Raw genomic sequence first — 20,805 nt, 5'->3', positions numbered from 1 at the left:
TAGTCTCATCAGGGACTTTAATATGTGCCACCCTGTAGGAGGGGAGCCTCCCTGGCACGTGCACAACACACACACACACCCACAAACACACCGCCCCGTCTTGACAGCTCACTCCAATTACTGGCCCTCCCTGTCGCATGGCCTGCATCTCCGCTAAGAGCAGATCACATGTGACCTCGTCCAGCATGCCGCTGGTGGAGGGGGAAGAGGGGGAACCATGCAGGGAACAGGAGTAGTAACACACACACCCACTCGTTGAAAGGACACTCTCCAAAAAAAAAAAGAAATGAGGCCAATCAAAGAGCTTCATTCCAAAATGAGATGTTCGACACTTGAAAATAGATGTGCTTACTCTGACAAAAACACGACTGGCACATTTCTGCGAATGAGTCTGAAGGATGAATTTAAGGCAACAAAGTTTTGACCAAATGGTATTTATTTCTGGAAGGAAACAGTTTAATATTAAAGGCTGTCTCGCTGAAGATGCAGACAGGAACAGGCTGCTGCTATTAAACGCCTCGTATTAAAACCAGTGAGCGGTAACAACAAGGCAGACAATTCAACTGAAGCAACATGAGTGGAGGACAGAGCTCTGTTTAAAAAATATGATGATGTACAACATGTTTTAGCCTAGAAATGTTATTGTCTTCAAACTTTAGTTTATTATACATTACATACAAACATGTATTTATTCAAGATACGTTTTCCAAGTGGTGTGACACAAACAATTAAACAGTCCAACATACAGACAAAAAGTCATATTTAAATACAGCCGTTAAACAGACACAAAGAAGCTGAGGAAGGATGTTGTTCATGTCACTAAACTCAGAATTTGGTCACTGCATATTTCGATAATATCACGATCTGTCAGGTTATCCGGTAGTTCCCTAAATTAATATTCTATATGAAATATCCACATGGTAAAGCTTTTTTATGTATACGACGTATACGTAATGTAACAAAACAAAAACATTTTTATATTTTTAAGAAACTTTAGTACAGAATACAAATCCATGTGCGATTCTTATCATCAATTAAGATTACATGTCAAAATTGAGTTGATATACGATTGAATTGAAATATGATAAGTGATCATATTGAGTTGGTCTCACAGTAGGAGATCAAATCTATCTGATGGAAAAGTTTGAATGTCAGAGGTTAAATAATTCCAGTGAGACTTAAACATATAAGCTTGTTTTCTGAATGTTTTTGTAAGTGAAGGAATAAAGAGGAAAAAGCTGAAAGCCTCAGTAGATTATTGGAAGTGTAAAGTACAAACACTGTGGTAGGTGTTGGGGAAAGGTGAAGTTATGAGGTTGGAATTAATGTATAACCTGTAATAGTCAAACATCACTGTCACATTTTAACAAAGGGGCCCCAACGGCTCTTTACTTGCTCCCAAATATTACATATATACAAACATGCATTTATTGAAACCGCCCCTCTGTGTATGTAGACAAAGCTGCTTCTTTATTGCCACTGCGCACCAGAAGTCAAATTATTTCTAAAAGAGACACATTACTGTTGGGACTTCCTGTAATAACGGTCTTAATATTGATGATAATATTTGAATATTTCGACTGCATGTCAGTTTTATAAGTTGTTGAAAATTAGTTGATTGATTTCAACACACAGCACTGTACAGTAGTCATTACATACTTTAAAATCAGCCCTAAGGCTTATTTCCAATTACGGTCCCTCAACACTGAACACACCACAATATGAAACAAGACATTAACAAAACCGACAATACCAGACAACACAATCAACATCAACATAGCAGATAGCGGTGTAGAGATGTACTTTTTGGTCATAAAAAGTGAAACTGAATATGCTTTATTGTACATCGCTAACATTTCTTTAACGGCACTTTAAACTTGCTCTGTGAAATACTCACTGTCACATCTCTGGGCAGATTATAATACCGTACCGCTGCACTGCAGAGAAATGTGTTTGGCTATTGAAGCCAAAAAAAGTTTGAAGTCTGTCGAGTTCTTTTCATTTTCATTTATTTTCATTATCAATTAATATATCGGCCATTTTCTCCTTTAATCGATTTGTTGTTCTGTCCATAAAATGTCAGAAAATGGTGAAAAATGTGTGAGAAAACAAAGATATTTAAATCACTTTCATAATAAACTAAGGAAACCAGACTCAGACAAGACATGATTCACATTTGAGAGTCATAAAATAAGACGTTTATCAGTAGTTTGCGTTAATTTAATCATTGGCAGCTAATCATTCTTTTTTCCACCATCAACCAGTTAAGATTTTTAAATATGCTGGATAATGTGCACATAATCCGAAAAGAGGATGTTGGGTTTCTTCATTCATTCTCTGCACATCCTGTCTGCAGAAATGTAACAATAATAATAATAGTATTTTGCAGTAGGGGAAACATTTTACTCTGTGTGACACTGAAATGGTAAATGCTGTTAATCTATATTTTATCATCAGTAGTGTTGTGTGCTGTATGCAAAAAAACAGCAACAGCAAGCTTTATTCCATTTAGCATTAAATCGACACATTGGACGGTGAAGTATTAACACACACATATGTTATTTCACCAAATCCAAGAGCTGTTTGGTTGATAGGGTTGTGGCCTGGAGACATGATGTGAGCTTATGTTTTAAGAGCAGTCCTGAGTGTTTGTGGCGTCTCTGCTGGCCTCTCTGGGAGGACAGTTGTGGCGATGACACGTAATTTAAAAGTACAGATGAGCCCACTGGCTCTCTGTGGATTCTGATGCACTGTGGCACCCAGAAGAAAAAATTAACAAATGGCCCCCTCTTTATTTTCAGTTTGTGTTTGGAGTCCTTGTTCAGAAGGCTTGCACATGTTGTGAGAGCGTGAGCACAGCAGATCTGAGCTTCTGGGACACCGAACAGCTGTGTGTCCACTGCAGAACTGGCTTCTTTTTTTGGGTGGAATCCGGGTGCTGGTGCAGTTTGCATGTTTTCATCCAAAGTCTGCTACTACTTAGTATCTTACTCGTATCATCAAACGCTTTTTTACTGCACCTTCTATTGCCAACTAGCACCTGAGAAACTTTTATCTATATTGTGTTGTTTTTCAGTTTCAAAATGTCAGCTACAATTTTTCCCAATCTGCCCACCTATCTGCTTCTCTCAGCTCAGAGAGCCACTTGCATGTTTAGAAACGGCACAGAAGGCTGAAAACGGCACAAACTTAAGGTATCATGACCCTTCCGAAATATTTCAACTTTTAGCAAAAGAACACAGAGCTCCAAACTGTTTTTTTTTCAGTGGCCTCTTAGCACCATTAAAAGGTGTGACTAGTTCTTCCTACAAGCATCTGCTCAGCACTACTAGCTACAAAAGAGACACAGGGATGTTTTTGTGAATGCTTTTGCATAGCAAATGTTAAAATCTGCAGTATGTGGGCAGCACATGGGAAATGGAGGGAAAGATTTGGGCGACAAATAAACGTCTAAATGTAAGTCTGTCATATCACAAGTCGTAAAAAACAGGCTATCAGCTGGTTCACACATTGTACAAAAGCATCATTGTACCAGGAGAAGGTGCGGCCTATGTGCTGGCTCTTCCCTGACAGACAGTGTCTCAGTCAGTCCATTAGCTGTAAACCCAGTTGTCTAGCTGGAGTGGGTTGACTTGGACGCGGCCCTTCTAACTCACTTCAGCACATATCAGCCCAAGAACAATCTCTCCTCTGTCTGATCCTCCTGGCACCGGTCCACGCTGTTCCTCCCACGATTTTCCTCTCTTATGATTATTTTATCATTCTAAATTCTTTATGCCGCATTGCTGTGGCATCGTCCCCGTTAGAGCAGAGCGGCGCGTTGGCCATACAGTACATTCACACTACAGTTATTTGGACGGCGCTCCGGTGTGGCTCTGTCCCGGTCCCTCGGTTGGATTCTGCTCGTCCATTAGTGCCATCTGTGCCTTCCTCCGCCGTCTGTGAGGGCCCCGTCGACGCCAAAACGATTGGCATTTCTCTGGAACAACCAGAGGGACGGTGCCCAGAGCTTTAAGCTGCCAATGATGTGCACTTACTCTGAAAAAAAAAGAAACTGAGAGGGTGGGGGAGGTGGAAGCAAGCAGGAGGCCCCGGCAGAAAACAGCTGCACCTTTAGTACTGTGGCATCCATGTTCAAGCTTCAGGAGACACCACTTATCCCTGCAACAGCAGACGGCTGATACGGAGTCAAGGAGCTGTGTCATTTTAGACATTTAGCTGGCATTATTATGCACGGTGACCGTGTGTGTGTGTGAGTGAGCAGGAAACAATAAAACCTGCAAAACACCAGGTCGTCCTGCGACCTTCTTCTGTTCTGAAATCAAGAGAGCATCCTAATCTTCCTTAACTCATATTTTACAACAGCAGACAACTTAATGTCACTCATTATATGCTACTATTGTCTTGGCCAATTGGTAAATCCTTAAACAGATTCATCCTTTTCTCTGGCAGTCTGCACAAAAATGTACCTGAGATACAGACTGGGCAGCTCAGCTTTGACTCTTTGTTGAAAAATCTGTCAGTGGTAAATGTGCATTTATATAGCACCTATCTAGTCTTCCAACCAGTCAAATTGACCTACACTGCATGCCACATTCACCCATTCAAACACACATTCATGCACTGATGATAGGTGCCACTGTCTCATCAAAATTCTAAATCTAACCATTCATAAGGGGCAGTTTGGGGTGCAGTATCTTGGCCAAGAACATGAGATGTGGACTGAAGGAGCCTGTTATCGAACCATCACCTATCTTCTCGTTTAATGATTACCCGCTCTACCTTCTGAGCCACATTAGCATCAGCAGTTTAATGTCTAAAAATGACATATTAAATAATTTTAGTAAACAGTAAATCCTCCACTTCCTCCCTATAAAATAAAAATATTTAACTTCACACAGCTGGGAAAAAGAAAAATACAGACGCAACTGGACAGAAACAAAGTAAAACTCACCAAAACTTTGAAGGAATAAACCAAGTAAGATATGAAAAGAATCAGCAAAGCCACCAGACTCAATTGGAAACAACAAGTTTACCACGGCAATCATCGTAAAGTACTTAATTAAAACTAGACAGAAACAAAATGAAATAAACCAAATGAGACATAGTATAAGGTGCAGTAGTGTAGCAATAAAATATGTGATAACCTAATATGTAGTATAGTACAACAATATAACAGTATGTAGTAGTGTATAGTATACCTTAGTGTAAGATGTAAAGTAATATGTCACATAATACAGCAATTACAGCACCCAGAAGATGAAGTTACATGGACTAAAGCCTCAACAAAACAGCTAGCAGAAATGCTATCGCTTATCTGTGAGGCATTTTGTAACTGTGTGTTTTTAAAAAAGGGCCATCTAAATAAAGCTTTACTTACTTCACCATCAGTTTCTCTTTCTGCCACTCGGTAAAATATTCTCCTGTCTGCAGGAAACGGCAGCCAGCAATGCTCTGACAGTCTGCAGACCATATGCTGCTGCCTGCTACCATAACTTTTTTACTGCAAGCTGTCACTCACTCCCTCTCTGCTCCCTGGGTCAGTGAAGTAGCCATCAGTGGATCAGCCATCCACTTTATTCACACTGAGACTCTCTGTTTGGACGCAGTGTTGCTGTTTAAAAAGCCTGATACGTAAATATGGTGTCAGAAGTTGGATTTTTATATCACCCAGGGTGTCTGCAATGTCTTAAAAAGTGTTAAAAGTTGATCAATCAATTGAGCATTGATTAGTTTGCGTGGGCGTGTGGTGGGATTCTATAGATTATTTATGGATTCCTGCTGGATCTGAAAAGCTGCTGCAACTGACGGCTGCTTGATAAAGTTACACGAAGGTCCCTTTACACCAATATGCAGAAAATGTAAGTTAAAGTGTGATGTACTCGATAAGAACTCGAAGCAGTGATGAGGTCTTAAAATGTCTGGAAAAGGTCTTAAAAAAGCTCTTTGTGAGCACCTGGTTTGGTTAGAGGGTGGCACTATAGTGCATCATCTCTTTTTCTTCAAAGACTAAAAACCATGTCAAGCAAGCACATATATTTATTTTTTAGCGCAACTGAGAAAGTTGTATTGACTTTTGTCGTTTCCAAACAGATATTCTACCACACTTATTGTCCCTGTGCACAAAGACCAGCTCCACAGAGTAGTGGTCTCCCCCTGTTTGTTGTGGAAGAACAACTTTGGGATGAAGTGGGAACAACCTGCATCAGTGTTGGACCTCACCAATGGGAGCAAATCTCTGCAGCAGGCTTCCAAAATCTGTTGAAGAGCCCTAAAGCAGAAGAGTGGAGGCTGTTTATAGCTGCAGATTAATGCCCATGCTCTCACATATGGGTGTAGTGTAGCTTCCACACACTTTTGGCCTTGTAGAATATATGTTTTTGGCAACGATGCAGGCGCTTCGGTCAGTAAGTCTGTAACAATATCTCTTCTTACACGTATTATCGCACCAGTGTATACATATGAACATGATGCATTTATAACACGGAGGAAAAAATGTCAAGGCATGGTTTCTTTTCAGTATTTTCCAAGATGTCTGCTAAACGTCAAATGATGTCCTCCCATGTACCTTATGTGCTTGTATAATCTTTATCCATCTCCATACAATGAAAAAGAACTGCCCGAGTTGTCAGTGAGCATCATGTATTTGGCCGAGTCTCAGGTGGCTCTGATTTCCCAGCAGGCCAGATGGCAGCACTGTGTGGGCAGTGTGTGTGTGTGTGTGTGTGTGTGTGTGTGTGTGTGTGTGTGTGTGTGTGTGTGTGTGTGTGTGTGTGTGTGTGTGTGTGTGTGTGTGTGTGTGTGCGTGTGCGTGTGCGTGTGCGTGTGCATATACGAGGGGCTGTGAGAAGAAGGCCAGCAGCCTCTTGGAGGGAGGATTGCTCACACCCTGGCTCTCTCTCTTCTGTCCCCCGTGCAGCTGTGCTTCTCCCTCCAACTTGAACTTTTAATTTGTTCAATATGTGGCCGAGGACACGGAGTAAAACAGAACACATGTCTGGTGGCTGAGGCTCGGCGGGCAGGGACTCGAAGAGGGCCGATGACACTGTGTGGACTTTGGACAGTGGGCCGCTTTCACCACAGAGGGTAGCTGTTTATGTGATGAAGATTTTGATTTCTTGTACTTATGGTGGATTGCAACAGCAGGGATCAGTCTGAACTAACGTTAACTCTCCCTCTTTTTTTAAACGCTTCAACCAGATTTAGAATTACCAGTTTAATTAAAGTCTGTGACACTAAAACTCAGTCTAAGGAATTAACTTAAAACCATTATAATTACCATATAGTTCAGGAAAAATAGGCTCCAGATCCAAATAATCACAAAATGACTGATCAATTTTTTTGTCTTTTTTGCCTTCACTTGATAGTGTATATGTACGTTAGAGCAGGTAAAAATATTGACACAATAATGAAGAATAGGGCTGATTTCCCAAATCAATTACGAATTGAATCAAATATTGAATTAATTAAAAGATATTTCAGTTAAAAAACCACTTTTTTCTCTTGGATATGAAAGAGATTCTCAGAGAACCAACCCTCTAACCTGGTGCATTATCAAAAAATATTCATGTGTATATTCAGAACTGTCCCCAAAGTAGATGTATGAATGTACTTTTTTATTTAATACACTACAGCAGTCGACACAGTACAGTGACATTTACTTTTGTCAAAATGAAGCCTAACTTTGGAGCGTTATTTACCCCCCAACAGACAAGCTGGCATGACACAGTTGTAATGGACTCCTTGGGTCTTCTAGTGTCATATGATGAAGAGCTAGATTTTTATTTTCATAAATTCAAATAAAGATCTATTTTAATTAAAAAAAGAATTATTTTTAAACCCAGCCCTAATGAAGAAGCAACTAGCTCCCTCCTGTGTTTGATATCATGTCCAACTTTTCTGTTACCTTCTACGACAGAAGTTGAACACAAAGGGTGGGCGATATGGCAAAAATATCAGATCAGTTTTTTTTACAGTACAATCACGATCACAATTTTATCACATTTTTTACATTGATTTTTAATTATACTGAACAGTTCATCCAAAGTATTTCCCTATGTAAAAATATAGCCCTAAAAGAGAAAATATATAACGGCGCATTTAGAGAACAGATTTGAATCAGTTTGTGTAATTTTGTCCATTTGCGCCAAAGGACATTTAACTAAAATTGACCTATAGCTCCCTGTTGCCTCTGCTGGCTGTGATGTGGCTGGACTCCTCACCGTTTCACTCTCAGCAGACTGTTTAGGGTGCTTTCTCTTTAGGTGGTTGAAAAAGTTTATTGTGTTATCATCTGGTGTGAGCACCGAGGGTGTCTGTGTGTGTGGCAGGTTTAGGCAGAAGGCGGCCTCTGTGAAGTGACGGCACTCGTTTCTTAAAAACATTAGGCGTCAAACATTACAACTTGTTACCAAAATTATAGGAATAAGTGTGGACAGACAGCATCAATGGTATGCGATTCATTTTCATTTTGTGCCATCACTTCCTGCTACTCTCTGAATCAAACTTGATGGGAAATGAGATGTCCTCTTCACTGCCTGTAGTTCGCTATGATTGGTTGATAAGTGTGTCTTAAGGGCCGGCATGAGGCGGACTAGCCAATAGTGAGATTTGGCTGAGGAAAAAGAAACCTGGTGCGTTTGTGCAGAGCATAGAACAGCAAAGGATAGAATGTGCCCTACAGACGTTTCTACAACCTCTCGGCTTTGGCAGATCGTCAGCACGTTCTAATCCTTCACCATCTAATATCGTCATATCGCCCACCCCTAAACACAAAGAAGTTCAATGCTTACCCCTGTACGTACCTAAGTATTATGATTATCTTTAATATTTATTTGTACTTATTTAATGACCACAAAGTGATTATGCAAAAAAACAAAAAACAAATGTAAACATGTCTCTCCTGAAGGTGACGTCTTCCTGTTTACTGTCTCTATCTGGTGGGGACATGTAGTAGTTACCTGGATGTAACTCCAGTTCTATGAGGACCTGCTCAACCTGAATATTTTACAGAGAAAGTAGACTGATTATGTCCATAAGATATTCACTCATTAATAATCCTGAAACCGTGATATTTCCAATATCATAATCTCACATGGTGACATCCCTAGTCCCTGCTTACAAAGCTAAAAACATCTCAAACATCTCCACTTAGGTGAGAAGTGACATGATCTAACATTACCTTATACACAGAGTAATTATTCTCCTTATGCGTCCTTACCAGAACAGTCCTTGTGATTTCTGAAACCTGAGGAGAAAGCAACACTATTTCAGGTGGAAGTGCAGCAGCAGAACATACTGAAGGTAGTTCATGCAGTAAAAAGTGGAACATCTACAGCAGCTCTATGATGCAGTGTGGATTTGCTGTTCGGCTCATTAACATTTTGTCAAAACAACAGACAAGTGATGGAGTAATGTGACTAGTGTTGCAGTCGTCCTGTTGCTGTTGGATTAAGTAAGCCCTAGATTAACTAAGATACTGTATAGGCTGCAAAGCTCTAATGTGGAAGAAAAAAAAAAGTCTCTGTTCTGGTAATAAAATCTTTCAAAGCCTGTAGCTTATCACTGCAAAATAAGCATCTTGCAACTGGATTACAACTCTCATGCTTGCAAGTGTTTTCACACTACAGTCCAGATGGGAGATTCGTTCTGTAACCTAAATTGATGCCTTCTTTCATGCATCTTTTTTCAGTTTTTGATATTGTAAAATGTGACAAACTATACAATCAATTAATATGACAAGCCAATACAAACATTTGGATCAGCTTTGTTTATTTCCTTTTTTATTTTTCTCCCAAAAGATTGTTGCAGAGACTCATTTCAAACTGAGAAGAGACAAACACATGGCAACTTCCTTTTTCGAGTTGTAGTTTTGTTGAACTAATAGATTAAAGAAGATTTCTGGATTATTTTCTGAATTCTAGAGGGAAAGTCGAGAAAAAAGTCCATAGAAAGACATAAATGTAACTCCCACAGACAGTTTGGGCACCATCCATAATGTTGCATGTACTGAAAACTCTCTAATTCAGCACCTGCACGCAATGAATGGATTCCACAGTGAATAAAAATATCAGTAATGTTCACTCTTCATTTCTGTGGCGAGTTGGAAGACGTGTCCAGCTGCTCACTAAAAGCTTTTCATGCACTCCAGAGATGTCAAAACAAGTTTCGTCTTCAACTGTATCCATGTCAATAACAGAGACATTGTTCACTTTGGCTTATTTACTGGATGACTAGATGACTGCTTGCAGATGTGGCTTTTAAACTGAGCTGTAACAGAGTAGTTTGGGCATGATTGCAGTGTGCAAACATATCATAAAAAACAGATGATGGCCAGCATTTCCTGTTTTTGAATGACGTCTTTTGAAACATTCCCACAACCTTCCAGCCTTTGTTGAGGACCAGATTTTGGAGCATGAACATCCTCTTTTTTTCAGGGGGATTTGACAAAGGTTGCAGACATTGTCACCAGCCCAAAATGTTATTCAGAGTATAAAAAATACTCTTTAATGAAATGGAGGCGGCAAACGTTTTTTACAATTTACCTTATCTTCCCAGGCATAGATTTTGCAAGTGTAGCCAATTTGACATAGAGGCCAAACGATGGAATCACAACTACCCGTCATCAGGTGACGGCCCAAAAAAATACTTTTTCCTGTTGACTTAAATGGCAAAAGAGACGTCTGTAACATTTTTTTGAGCGTCACAACCCCCTGGAAATGATGTTATATATAGTAGCCTTTTCCAAACAATATTTTAAAGATCTCGATAACTGTTATTTAAAATCGTTGCATATCAAAAGCACATTAAGTGGCCCAGAGTTTGGAAATCTGCCCTAAGTAAAAAAAACAGCAGTCCAAGAGACAAACATGTCTGAGAAGCGGGCAGATGTGGACCTCTGCTGCTCCTGTCAACAGGCAGCGAGGGTCCGCTATAGACTAGATTAGGAAGTTTTCTTCGTGTTCCCACAGCTGGACGTTTAAGCTTCACTGTGCAGAATGACGTCCGTGCAGAGATTCACACCAGAAGACACATTTATCTGCTGACAGTGGAAATTCTCTGTGATCACTGAAAATCTGATTTTGTGAAGCAGGATTTGTGACATCACAAATAGTTTGGTCTGGTCCAATTTGCAACTTATTAGGGATGAAGTGGTTACTGTTTCAATGAAAAAAAGTGCAGTGTAATTCCTGACAGTACATTTGAATCATCATTAAAACCATGTTTGATTACCACACTTTGAAAAACTCATGGTGAAAACTGTCCAGCATCAACTGAAGTTGTCAACGGTCTTAAAGACGCAGGTGCAGCAACGTGGGTTTGATTAGCGGCGATGAAAACATTTCTCAGCCTTGTGTTAGAGTGCTGAAGATGGTTGCCCTGTAAGCAGAACATGTTTAAAGAAAATAAATGAAGGCCTTTTTTGACAGCGATAAAACCTTAATTACCGGGATCATTTTTGTCACTTTAATCATGATTTAAAACTTCTACAAGTATGATGTTCAAACTTAGAGCAGCCAGTGAACAAACACTGAGAATGGGCCTGCAGTGAAGTAGGAGACATCTTGTGTTTTATTAATGAATTAACAAAATGTGCATATTAGGGGGTTTTTTTTGTGGATAAACACATCACACTATCAGTGCGTGTGTCTTAACAAAAGTGTTCTCCATACATGTTTAAAAAAGGTCTCACTAAAAATACTTTAAACAGTGTTGCAGTCAATGTAATGATGAGCTTTAATCATTATTTAATCATTTGTAGTAATTCATCAGATAAAATGCCACATCTCAGCTTCTTCAGTGTCACAATTTGCAGCTTTTTCCACCTCAAATCATCATTTACTGAATCTTTTTCTACAATGACCGCACTTTATTTTCTGACATTTCAGACTAATTAATGTATAATAATAATAATAATAATAATAATAATAATAATAATAGTAATTGATTGCTAATGCTAATAAACATCATTTGATCTTCTTTTCCGTCTACTTCTGTGTGTTGGACCTCTCAAACATATCAACATTGGATTCTGTTGTGATCATTTTAGTTGGATTTCAAGGTTCAATATAATTCCATTAGTTTCAATAGAAAGCCAGTGGAGTGCCTGTAATGAGGCTTATTAATCACAGTCTCCATTTGGAAGTCGGTGCTTCTCTCTGACCCCCCTCCTCTTGTCTCTTCACCTCTCCATCTCTCCACCTGACTCATCCACCCGTCTATCTGCAGTCACGCTCCCGTCCGTCTGACGAGATTTCACTGACATTCCACGCTGACGTATTCAGACTATTGTTCTGCTGCTCAGGGTGGCACAGGTGGGCCTCCATCTCTCCAACATGGCCCAGTTACAAGGCAGTGCTCCCTGCCAAGTCAGGCCCTGCTCATCCGGGAACAGGGGAGCTGGAATGGGTTTGACCGTATTGTGCTGCACCTGCTTCACCCTCGCACCAGATCCCCCTGCTTCGCCTGCCATCCTGCCCGCCGCACAGAGCACTTCTTCCCTCACCGAGCGCCCTGCGCTGTAAAACCCGTAAAATCCACTGAACTTAGCCGCTCTGATGGCTGCGGCCAAAACAGCATCTGATGTGCCTTATTTGTTGACTATGTGAGATTAGTTGCAGAGGGTGCACGTCGAGGGGCTTACCATGCAGAGATGGAGCGAAGCCCCCACCCCGCCGTCAAACACCCAGCAGCCCTGCCAAATAATGAGAAATGGAAGATTCTCCAGCTTGTCTAAAGCCCTCGTCACAGTCGGTCCGTGCACACTTCTGCTCCAGAGCCAAACTGTAGTGCAGATACTGTAGTCGCTCCCACACCAGACGAACTGGCTACTGACTTCTGCGTTCACTCTGCATCTCAGGAGACAATGTCTCCGTCCTTTCTGTGCATAATACCTCAATTGGAGGCTTCCACCTGGACTGTGTGAAGGCTGCGTGTGCAAGAATTTGCTTTTGTTTTCTCAGACAGTGAAGGAAAGAGATTTGATTGCATATTCAATTCAGCACACAAATCAGGTATTTTTAAAATCAGATTCAATGCCAGTGCACCTTAGGCTGCGATCAATTAAAGACGTTTTAAGTCGACTAAAAATCACAGATTGTCTTTTGGAGATTTGTGTAGAATGCAGAAGGACTTTTTTAAGGACCATAACATGCAGTAGTTTATGAATATTGTTGTCCATGAGCGTGCCTTAAGATATCAACCAAGACTATATGACTAAGAGGGGAGAGCCATAAATAAATATGCATGAAACAACCTATATTAAGTCACCTGTTGGGACAAGAATCGGCAAACAGACACATTCTTTTCAGCACATCCTGGGCTGTGATGGTAAAGCAAAAGGAAATATGTTATGTCCTAAACAGAAAGCATATTCTTACTGCATCGAGTTCAACTGCATTATTACTATGAAGTATAAGTAAACAAACACGGTGAATCTCTAGAGGTCAGGCCTGGACAATAAGATCTAATCGATATTCCACATGTTGTTCGTTTGCTTTGTTCCGATTCAGGGGCTAAAATTAAACAACTGATGGGTTCATCCTTTGATCAGTTTGGCAACACTACACTGTGTGAACAAATGCCGAGCAATGACAGCAAACTGCCCTCCCATTGGTCAGAAATTTTAACAGAAGAATTCCCCAATTCCAAGATGTTTGGCTTCAGTAAACTGCTGTCTGCAGTCTTCTTCTTGCTTTTTTATGATGGGGTAGGCCACTGTTGGAGTGTAAGCCACATGTTGTGAGCAAGCCCCTAGGACAGGCCCTCTAATCGTATGCAACCATGGGCTTAGCGGCCAAGCGTGGTACTGCAGCACTCGCCTGTGGGAGTGGCGGTCCTGTGCCCGGAAGCATATTCGCCCGCTCACTCCCATCCATGTGGGGAATTTCTTTTAGATACCAAATCAAAAGGCTCATAATTATCTTCAGACCCTCTATTAAAAAATTGTATGTGGTCATTATTTTAGACCCTACCAAAAATCGAGTAATGGGCAGGAGAAGGATGGTCCGAGGCTAAAAAGAGCCATAGTGAAACACATCTACCAGCTTAGGTCCCATGTCGGTACAGCCCAGTGCAAGGCTCAGGCAGCAACACAACTCTTTTGCTCAAACCTTTTGTGCATTGTGTCCAATGTTTTTTTTATTGTTTTTCATGCTTCACGCTCGGACATGGACTCCGAAACGCGAAGATTTCTACACCCGGTAAGTCCTCCCGCGTTCACGAGAACAAAAAATTGCGGAGGCCTTAAAGGAGATTGCGCCACTGAGCAGCTTTCCATAGGAATGAATGAGCGCCATTTTTAGGTCCGCTGTCCATTCTTTCTTTTTATGTCCATGGTTATGAGTCAGTTCCTTCAGTTGCTTGCGGTCACACCACAAACTAAGTGCTCCAGGGATTGACTGGAAGCGAGCAGAGTATGCCTTTTCTTGGCGATCCTGGTCCGCTTGTTTTGTCCCACATACGAGTGCGACTGCTGGGTTCATATATGAACGAATGAACCGATCTTTGGGGTGGGAGTGTGAGAGAGAGGAGACATCCAGAGGACATTCACATAAGAGAAATCAGTACACATCTTTATTTTCAGCAATCGTGTTTCTCTCGTTCCTCATTCTGTATTTCTGAACCAACACTGGTTTATTTTTAGTCCATGATAGGTTTCCTTCTTTGTTGACATGACGCTGCAGCTTGATCTTTTTTTTGGACAGACGACAGTTCATTGGATTTTTTCTCTTTTGAGCTGTGAAAATCATCTTATTCAGACTGATTTATCTCAGTGTCAGTGGGACTTTAGATTGTCTAATTTCAGATACAATATCTGTCCACTGTCTTTATCACATACATGTGTGCTTACAAAAATACCAGGTAAAGATTCAGATGAAGCTGTGCGTCCCCTGAGCCACCAAGCTGGGGATGAAGCATTAAATTGTTAATTTTTACTAGTATATCAGCTAGCTGGCTAGTTAGCTAGCTTGCAGTTATGACTCTGACCACTGTGCAGAGAGAGAAAGAGAGAGGGTCTGCGGTCTTTGAAATTAGTCTCATGGTGTGAAACTTTTTTTTTATTTTCTAAAGTGCAGGTCAACGTCTAAAGCCTCTAAAAGCGTGAAACAGCGTCAGTAAGTGGACCATGACGGTTAAGTTTAGGCACCAAAACCACTTGGCTAAGATTGAAAATAGATTGTGGTTTGTCTTAGTGAACACACGTCCTGCAGGTGAAAGTCCTGTGTTTCGTGGATTACATAAAAGCTACAGTGCATTACTTTTCATAGTTGTATGTACAAACAGAGATGTAGATCTTTTAGAGGACATGATTATGTTATAATAACTACACCTGCACAAATAGTTATGACTCCTGTTGTATTGGGAGACAACTAATGTTTCTATGACTATTTTTACTCCAAAAACGTATTTAGAACCAAGAAATTGTCCTCATAAGAACAAACATTATCTGTGGTAAAAAGCTGATTTGAGCAGCTCACACAAAACTCCCTCCACCCTCATTGCATTGGTCAACTTCATGGACAGACAGGACTAGGAGCACGTGAGATAATGTGTGTTTTGACACTTTGACTGAGGCAAACGTGTCCCATTAGAAACACTCCTGATAATGCTGTTAAACGGGGCGCCATCCTCAGACGTGATGCTGATCACTGCCTCTGAATATTTACTGGTTTGAAGGATACAGAACAAAGACAAATAAAGAAACAAAGATCTCCTGTGCTCACTGACCAGGTCACAGTAAGCACAGGAGAGAGGTGCTGTGTGTGTGTGTGTGTGTGTGTGTGTGTGTGTGTGTGTGTGTGTGTGTGTGTGTGTGTGTGTGTGTGTGTGTGTGTGTGTGTGTGTGTGTGTGTGTGTGTGTGTGTGTGTGTGTGTGTGTGTGTGTGTGTGTGTGTGTGTGTGTGTGTGTGTGTGTGTGTGTGGAGGCCTGCTGGCTGCTGGGGATTCGCTGTGCGAGAGCTCCCTCTTGGTGCCAGTCGGTCTACTGTTGGTGAGCAGGCTGCTGCTGCACCTAGAGGCTCACACAGCTGCCTACACACACACACACACACACACACAAACATGGTGGGTGAGACCATGCACAAGGAGACCAAAGTGAGATGTCTTTAACGTCAGTGTTCACAGAGTTAGTGATGCTTCATTTGATTTAATTTAAATTCTTAATTTAAATGTATTCTTACTTTATTTGTCCTGAAATGACATTCGATAGATTCATTTTAATTTAGTTTTATGTATGTTAATTACGTACAACCTGTTATTATGACACTGTGTTCATTGAATTATATCTAATACGGTAGTTTGTTTTCACTTGTGTTTGGAGACATATTTAGTATATTTATATTTGTTCTTTACTTTCATCTTTATATTGTCGTGGACATCATTTTGATTATTTTAATCTGTTATCGAATAATGTCCTTTAAATCGTGATGAAAAAATTACAAATGCTAATTAGAAATATTAGAAAATGTCCAAAAAGAGGGCTTAATTTCTGTACTTGAATAGGAAAAGTATGAGGTGTTCTGATTTATGAAAGTTGTAACACCATCCTCTCTTCCTTTGTTTCTCTCTGTGTTTTTCAGGGTCGGTGTATTAATTTCAACCGCGTGCAGCATCAGTAGAAGAGAGACTACTGAGTGAAAACCCACGTGTGCTGATGGCTGTGGACGAGAGAGAGAGAGAGAGAGAGAGAAGAATTTCAGGTTTTATTTTAAAGATCTTTCGTCCTGCAGCTCAAACCACTATCTGTTCACTCCCCTCTACTTTGTGCACAAAGTTCCCTTCTGGTTTCCTGCTCTTTAGACTCTTTTAAAGCACACAGGGGGAAATGGTAATTATTCAATAAGTTATTTACTGATACCAAATATCTTTTTAAATGAAGAAAACAAACAAAGAAGAAGCGGCACAGGGCGCCCCAGAACTCAGCACTCAGACTCGGTTAGCTTTTCGTGCGCACCAAAGGCTTAACATATTCTGACCATATTGTGCCTTCTGTGAAAAATCTAATTTCATGGACACAGACGGAAGCTATCTAAAGGAAAAAAAAACTGGAGGAAGGGGCTGTTTGCCTTTGGCGTGGAAGTCGGAATAATCCCAGTGGGCCTCACAAGTGCAGAAGTCCGTTGCCTTTTGGCAATGTCTCATCACAGATCCTCTCCAACTTCAGCAGTGCTGCGTGCCCAGCGGCTGCCCTTTGACTGGCTTATCTTGTCATTTTAACACTGAGAAGTGCACACGCATGACAAATTGTAGACAGGATGCCCCAAGGTATTGGAAGGCACCAAGACTTTGCCCTGTAGTTTTTAAAGAAGACACCTTCCTTTCATTATGCTCTCGGGACAAGAAAATTAATAGAGCGTTATTCGACCGCAGGACAGCCTCCTGACCAGCGTGATCTCCAGCTACGTTTGAGGGATTGATGCCTTTAAGACCTTGACATGGCGCTTGGTGTTTTTTGCCCCTGTTTTCAGTGCAGTCTGCTCTCTGCTCAGCAAGGCGTAGCACATCACAGCCCATAAACAGGCCTATCAGTTAAGACTTTTAAGATACAGTTACAGCTGCCTGGACACCGCCCTGCCTCACCGTCTCAATCCTCTGAGGGCTTCCCCGGCCGCGTCCCAACACACTAGTTCACCCGGCAACGGAATATCAAAGTTTAATTAAAATAATTAAAGGCAACAGCAAGCAGCAGCCTGTGAAGACCTGGCTGTCTCTTTTTTATGCCTTTTGACATTGAATGACCCGTTACTGCGTTATTCACAGGGGAAAAGAGGACACGGCACCACGGTGACGGCGCACCGAGTCCAAAACGCAAACCCAAAGTAACGGATGCGATGGACGGATAAGTATTGTTCATTTCCAGAAATTATGTCTCCCCCCTCCAGCCCACCTCCACCCCCAACTCCCTCACCCCAAAAAGCAGGGTATATATATTTCTTTATATTGTGGATTTCTCAAGCGCGCTGTCATGACGCCAATCCCAAATGATGTTAGTGTGAGCGGAAACACTGTGGGGGAGGAAAGGGGGCAGCAGCTGAAGAAAAAGGCTCGAATGATCCAGTCACTTCGGATGCCGTACTTCAGATGTAAAATGGATATTCGAGTCGAAACCTGACAAAGCGCGCCGGCTTTGACGGGAAGCGGTATAGACAATGACCAGTGGCTGGGTCAGTGGGATGTCTCTGTGCAGGCAGGGAAGCTTATCAAATGACACTAAAAATAAGTTCAACAACCATCAAGTTTCAGGGGGAATGGGTGAGCGTCTCACATTCGGAGGGCACGAGGGCGCGCGGGACGGGCGGCGCACAACACGCCAGTCTAATTATTCCTTTGTTTCCTCTCCGTCCCGATCGGAGGGACATAAATAATTCCAAATCAAATCCTCGGGGTGTGCTGGTATTTATGTCCGACTTAAACGCTTTTAGCCTCTTGCATAATTTTTGCAGGCTGACATTTAATAGGCTCATCAGCCTCTTTCTGGACGGTCGCTGGACGAGCAAATTCTTAGCACTTACATTGTGTCTTTTATATGTTACAACCAAGAGCACAGGAATGTTATTAACCCGAACTAATGAGATATTTACATAGCAGTCACAACACGAGTCTCCCTTATAACACATCATACGTCCCCTCTGTGTCCTCTCCACACATCATTACACACCATAGTATTCACTATTATGACCTATTGTTAAGGATCATTGTTTGAATTTCTCTGTGCCTTTTTTTTTTTTAAATGATGCCTTCTTTAAAAGAAGTATTTTTGTATTTCTGCACTTGTTAAATGAGGCTGTGTTAATTTCATTTAAACGCCAAAAGCAAGAAAAAATAGTGTTGACATTTTTTATTGTGTACAATTAATGAGGTTTTTCAACTTATAAATTTAAAAAAATAACTTCGACAGTAGATTATCACAATTGTTGATATGTTTTAATTAAATATTTGTCAACAGTTTGTCCAATTATGGGTTGAATTTGATTTGCATGCACTATTTTTGCTTCTTATATTATTATCAGCTCATTTAAGGTGCAAAAAAAACTGTAATTTATCATTTTATTATCTTTAAAATTGTACAGTTTTTGTCTTTTTCACTGCATTTTTATATTCACGTATCGTAGCACTTTTAAGTCCAGGTTCAGGTCACTTGAGCTGCACACACACGTGTGTGAGTTGCATCCAAAATACCTAAAACAAAAGCTTTTTTTTTTAAATGAGTTTTACACTGTTTTTTTTTGTTATGTTCTTGTTATACACTGCAGTCTGTTGTCAAATACACATCCAATGAAAAGCGAACAGTGTTTGTGTTTTGTTTTTTCTCTTTTTAACACGTGTGTGTGTGTGTGTGTGTGTGTGTGTGTGTGTGTGTGTGTGTGTGTGTGTGTGTGTGTGTGTGTGTGTGTGTGTGTGTGTGTGTGTGTGTGTGTGTGTGTGTGTGTGTGAGTGTGTGTGTGTGTGTGTGCACGCGCGCTGGTAGGGGTGGACATGCTAAAGGCCATCTTTAATTGGGCCCTCACAGATTTATAGGGCCCGACAGGGAACGTGATTATACAGAGTGTGTGTGGACGGAGGAGTGGACAGTGTGCAGCCTCTCCCCTGTGAAGTCAGTCACCGGAGGCACCACACACACACACACACACACACACACACACACACTGAGAATTCCTCCAAGGTCTTCAACGCCCCAAAAATGAGGTCTTGCATTTAGTAAAAAATATGCGCTCGTACACCTTCTGCTTTATCCATGTTTGCATGCTGTGACAAGATGCCAGGAGAGTTTTGTGTGTGTGTGTGTGTTTGTGTGTATATGTGGGTGTGTGTGCCGTTAAACCCCTCCTCCATATTGGAAGTCAGACCGGGAAAGTGATTCCTTGTTCAAAGTCCAGCTGTTATTAAGAGCAAAACATTTTTCAAGGGCTGAACTCTTGTCTTGTGGAGGTAGTTTTAACAAAATCACATTTGATCACATTTCTGCCTCTAAAAGTCTTAAGAAATCCTCTCGTGTTGTCCCCGGCATGCAAAGCTGATCCTGTGAGGAATAAACCGTCTTTGTGAACTGGGAAATACAAAAGCAAATTCACGCATGGTAAAAACCTTAATGATGCTCTTCAAAATGACAAAAAACTGATACCAGGAAATAAAAAATTCTCCAAAAGCAGAGGAAGTTTATCATAAGCCTCATTTAATCATTGAATCTAACGTCATTTAATTTAGTTTTTGCACCTTTATTTTACCAGGTTTGTCCCATTGAGATCAATCAAAAATAGCAACAACAGAGTTTCAACATAAGGGCACATAAAAAAAAACACTAAAATGACATAAAACATTTGCACATGGACGGCCTGGACTCAACACATTTCACCACAGTTTGAAACTCATTCAGTGTTTGTGTTATATAAGCTAAAATCAATATGCAGCGGGTGCAGAACACCGAAACACTTTCTCTACCACTTCAGTTCTGACTTTAACACTAAAGTGCACAAAGAGAATAGGAATAGCTTTATAAGTAAAAACATGCTAATGACTAAGGCACATTAGGTATGTTTTAGTTACAAGTGGTTAAAAGCAGCCAGTTTACCTCCACAGGGTCCACTTCAGTAGTGGAAGAAGTATTTGGATCGTTCAATATAATAAATGCAGCATTACTACACTATAGAAATACTAATATAAATATTAGTAAAATTCCTATTTTCAAAATTAATTTAGGTAAAAGTATCAGGAAAGTACTTGAAAAAATATCGAGAGCAGGACTCAAAATATTTCAAATTTAAATATCTGATCGTTATTCTTGATGCATTAAAGTGGAATTGGCAT

The 20,805-nt window shown here is 40.8% G+C and overlaps 1 protein-coding gene across 1 annotated transcript in view; it reads left to right on the top strand.

Moving 5' to 3' along the window:
* antxr2a (ANTXR cell adhesion molecule 2a) overlaps positions 1 to 19,243 on the top strand; it is a 90,798-nt gene extending 71,555 nt beyond the window's left edge. Inside the window, exon 17 of the mRNA XM_083912693.1 lies at positions 16,581 to 19,243. Within this exon, the coding sequence (XP_083768819.1) occupies positions 16,581 to 16,619 (39 nt within the window). The 3' untranslated portion in view covers positions 16,620 to 19,243. The remainder of the gene's footprint in view (positions 1 to 16,580) is intronic.
* Positions 19,244 to 20,805: the final 1,562 nt, after the last annotated feature.

Source organism: Echiichthys vipera (genome assembly GCF_963691815.1).
Source record: "Echiichthys vipera genome assembly, chromosome: 4".
NCBI classification, from domain to species: Eukaryota; Metazoa; Chordata; class Actinopteri; order Perciformes; family Trachinidae; genus Echiichthys; species Echiichthys vipera.
The sequence above is the reverse complement of the archived record's forward strand: the minus strand, read 5'-3'. Positions and strand labels throughout refer to the sequence as shown.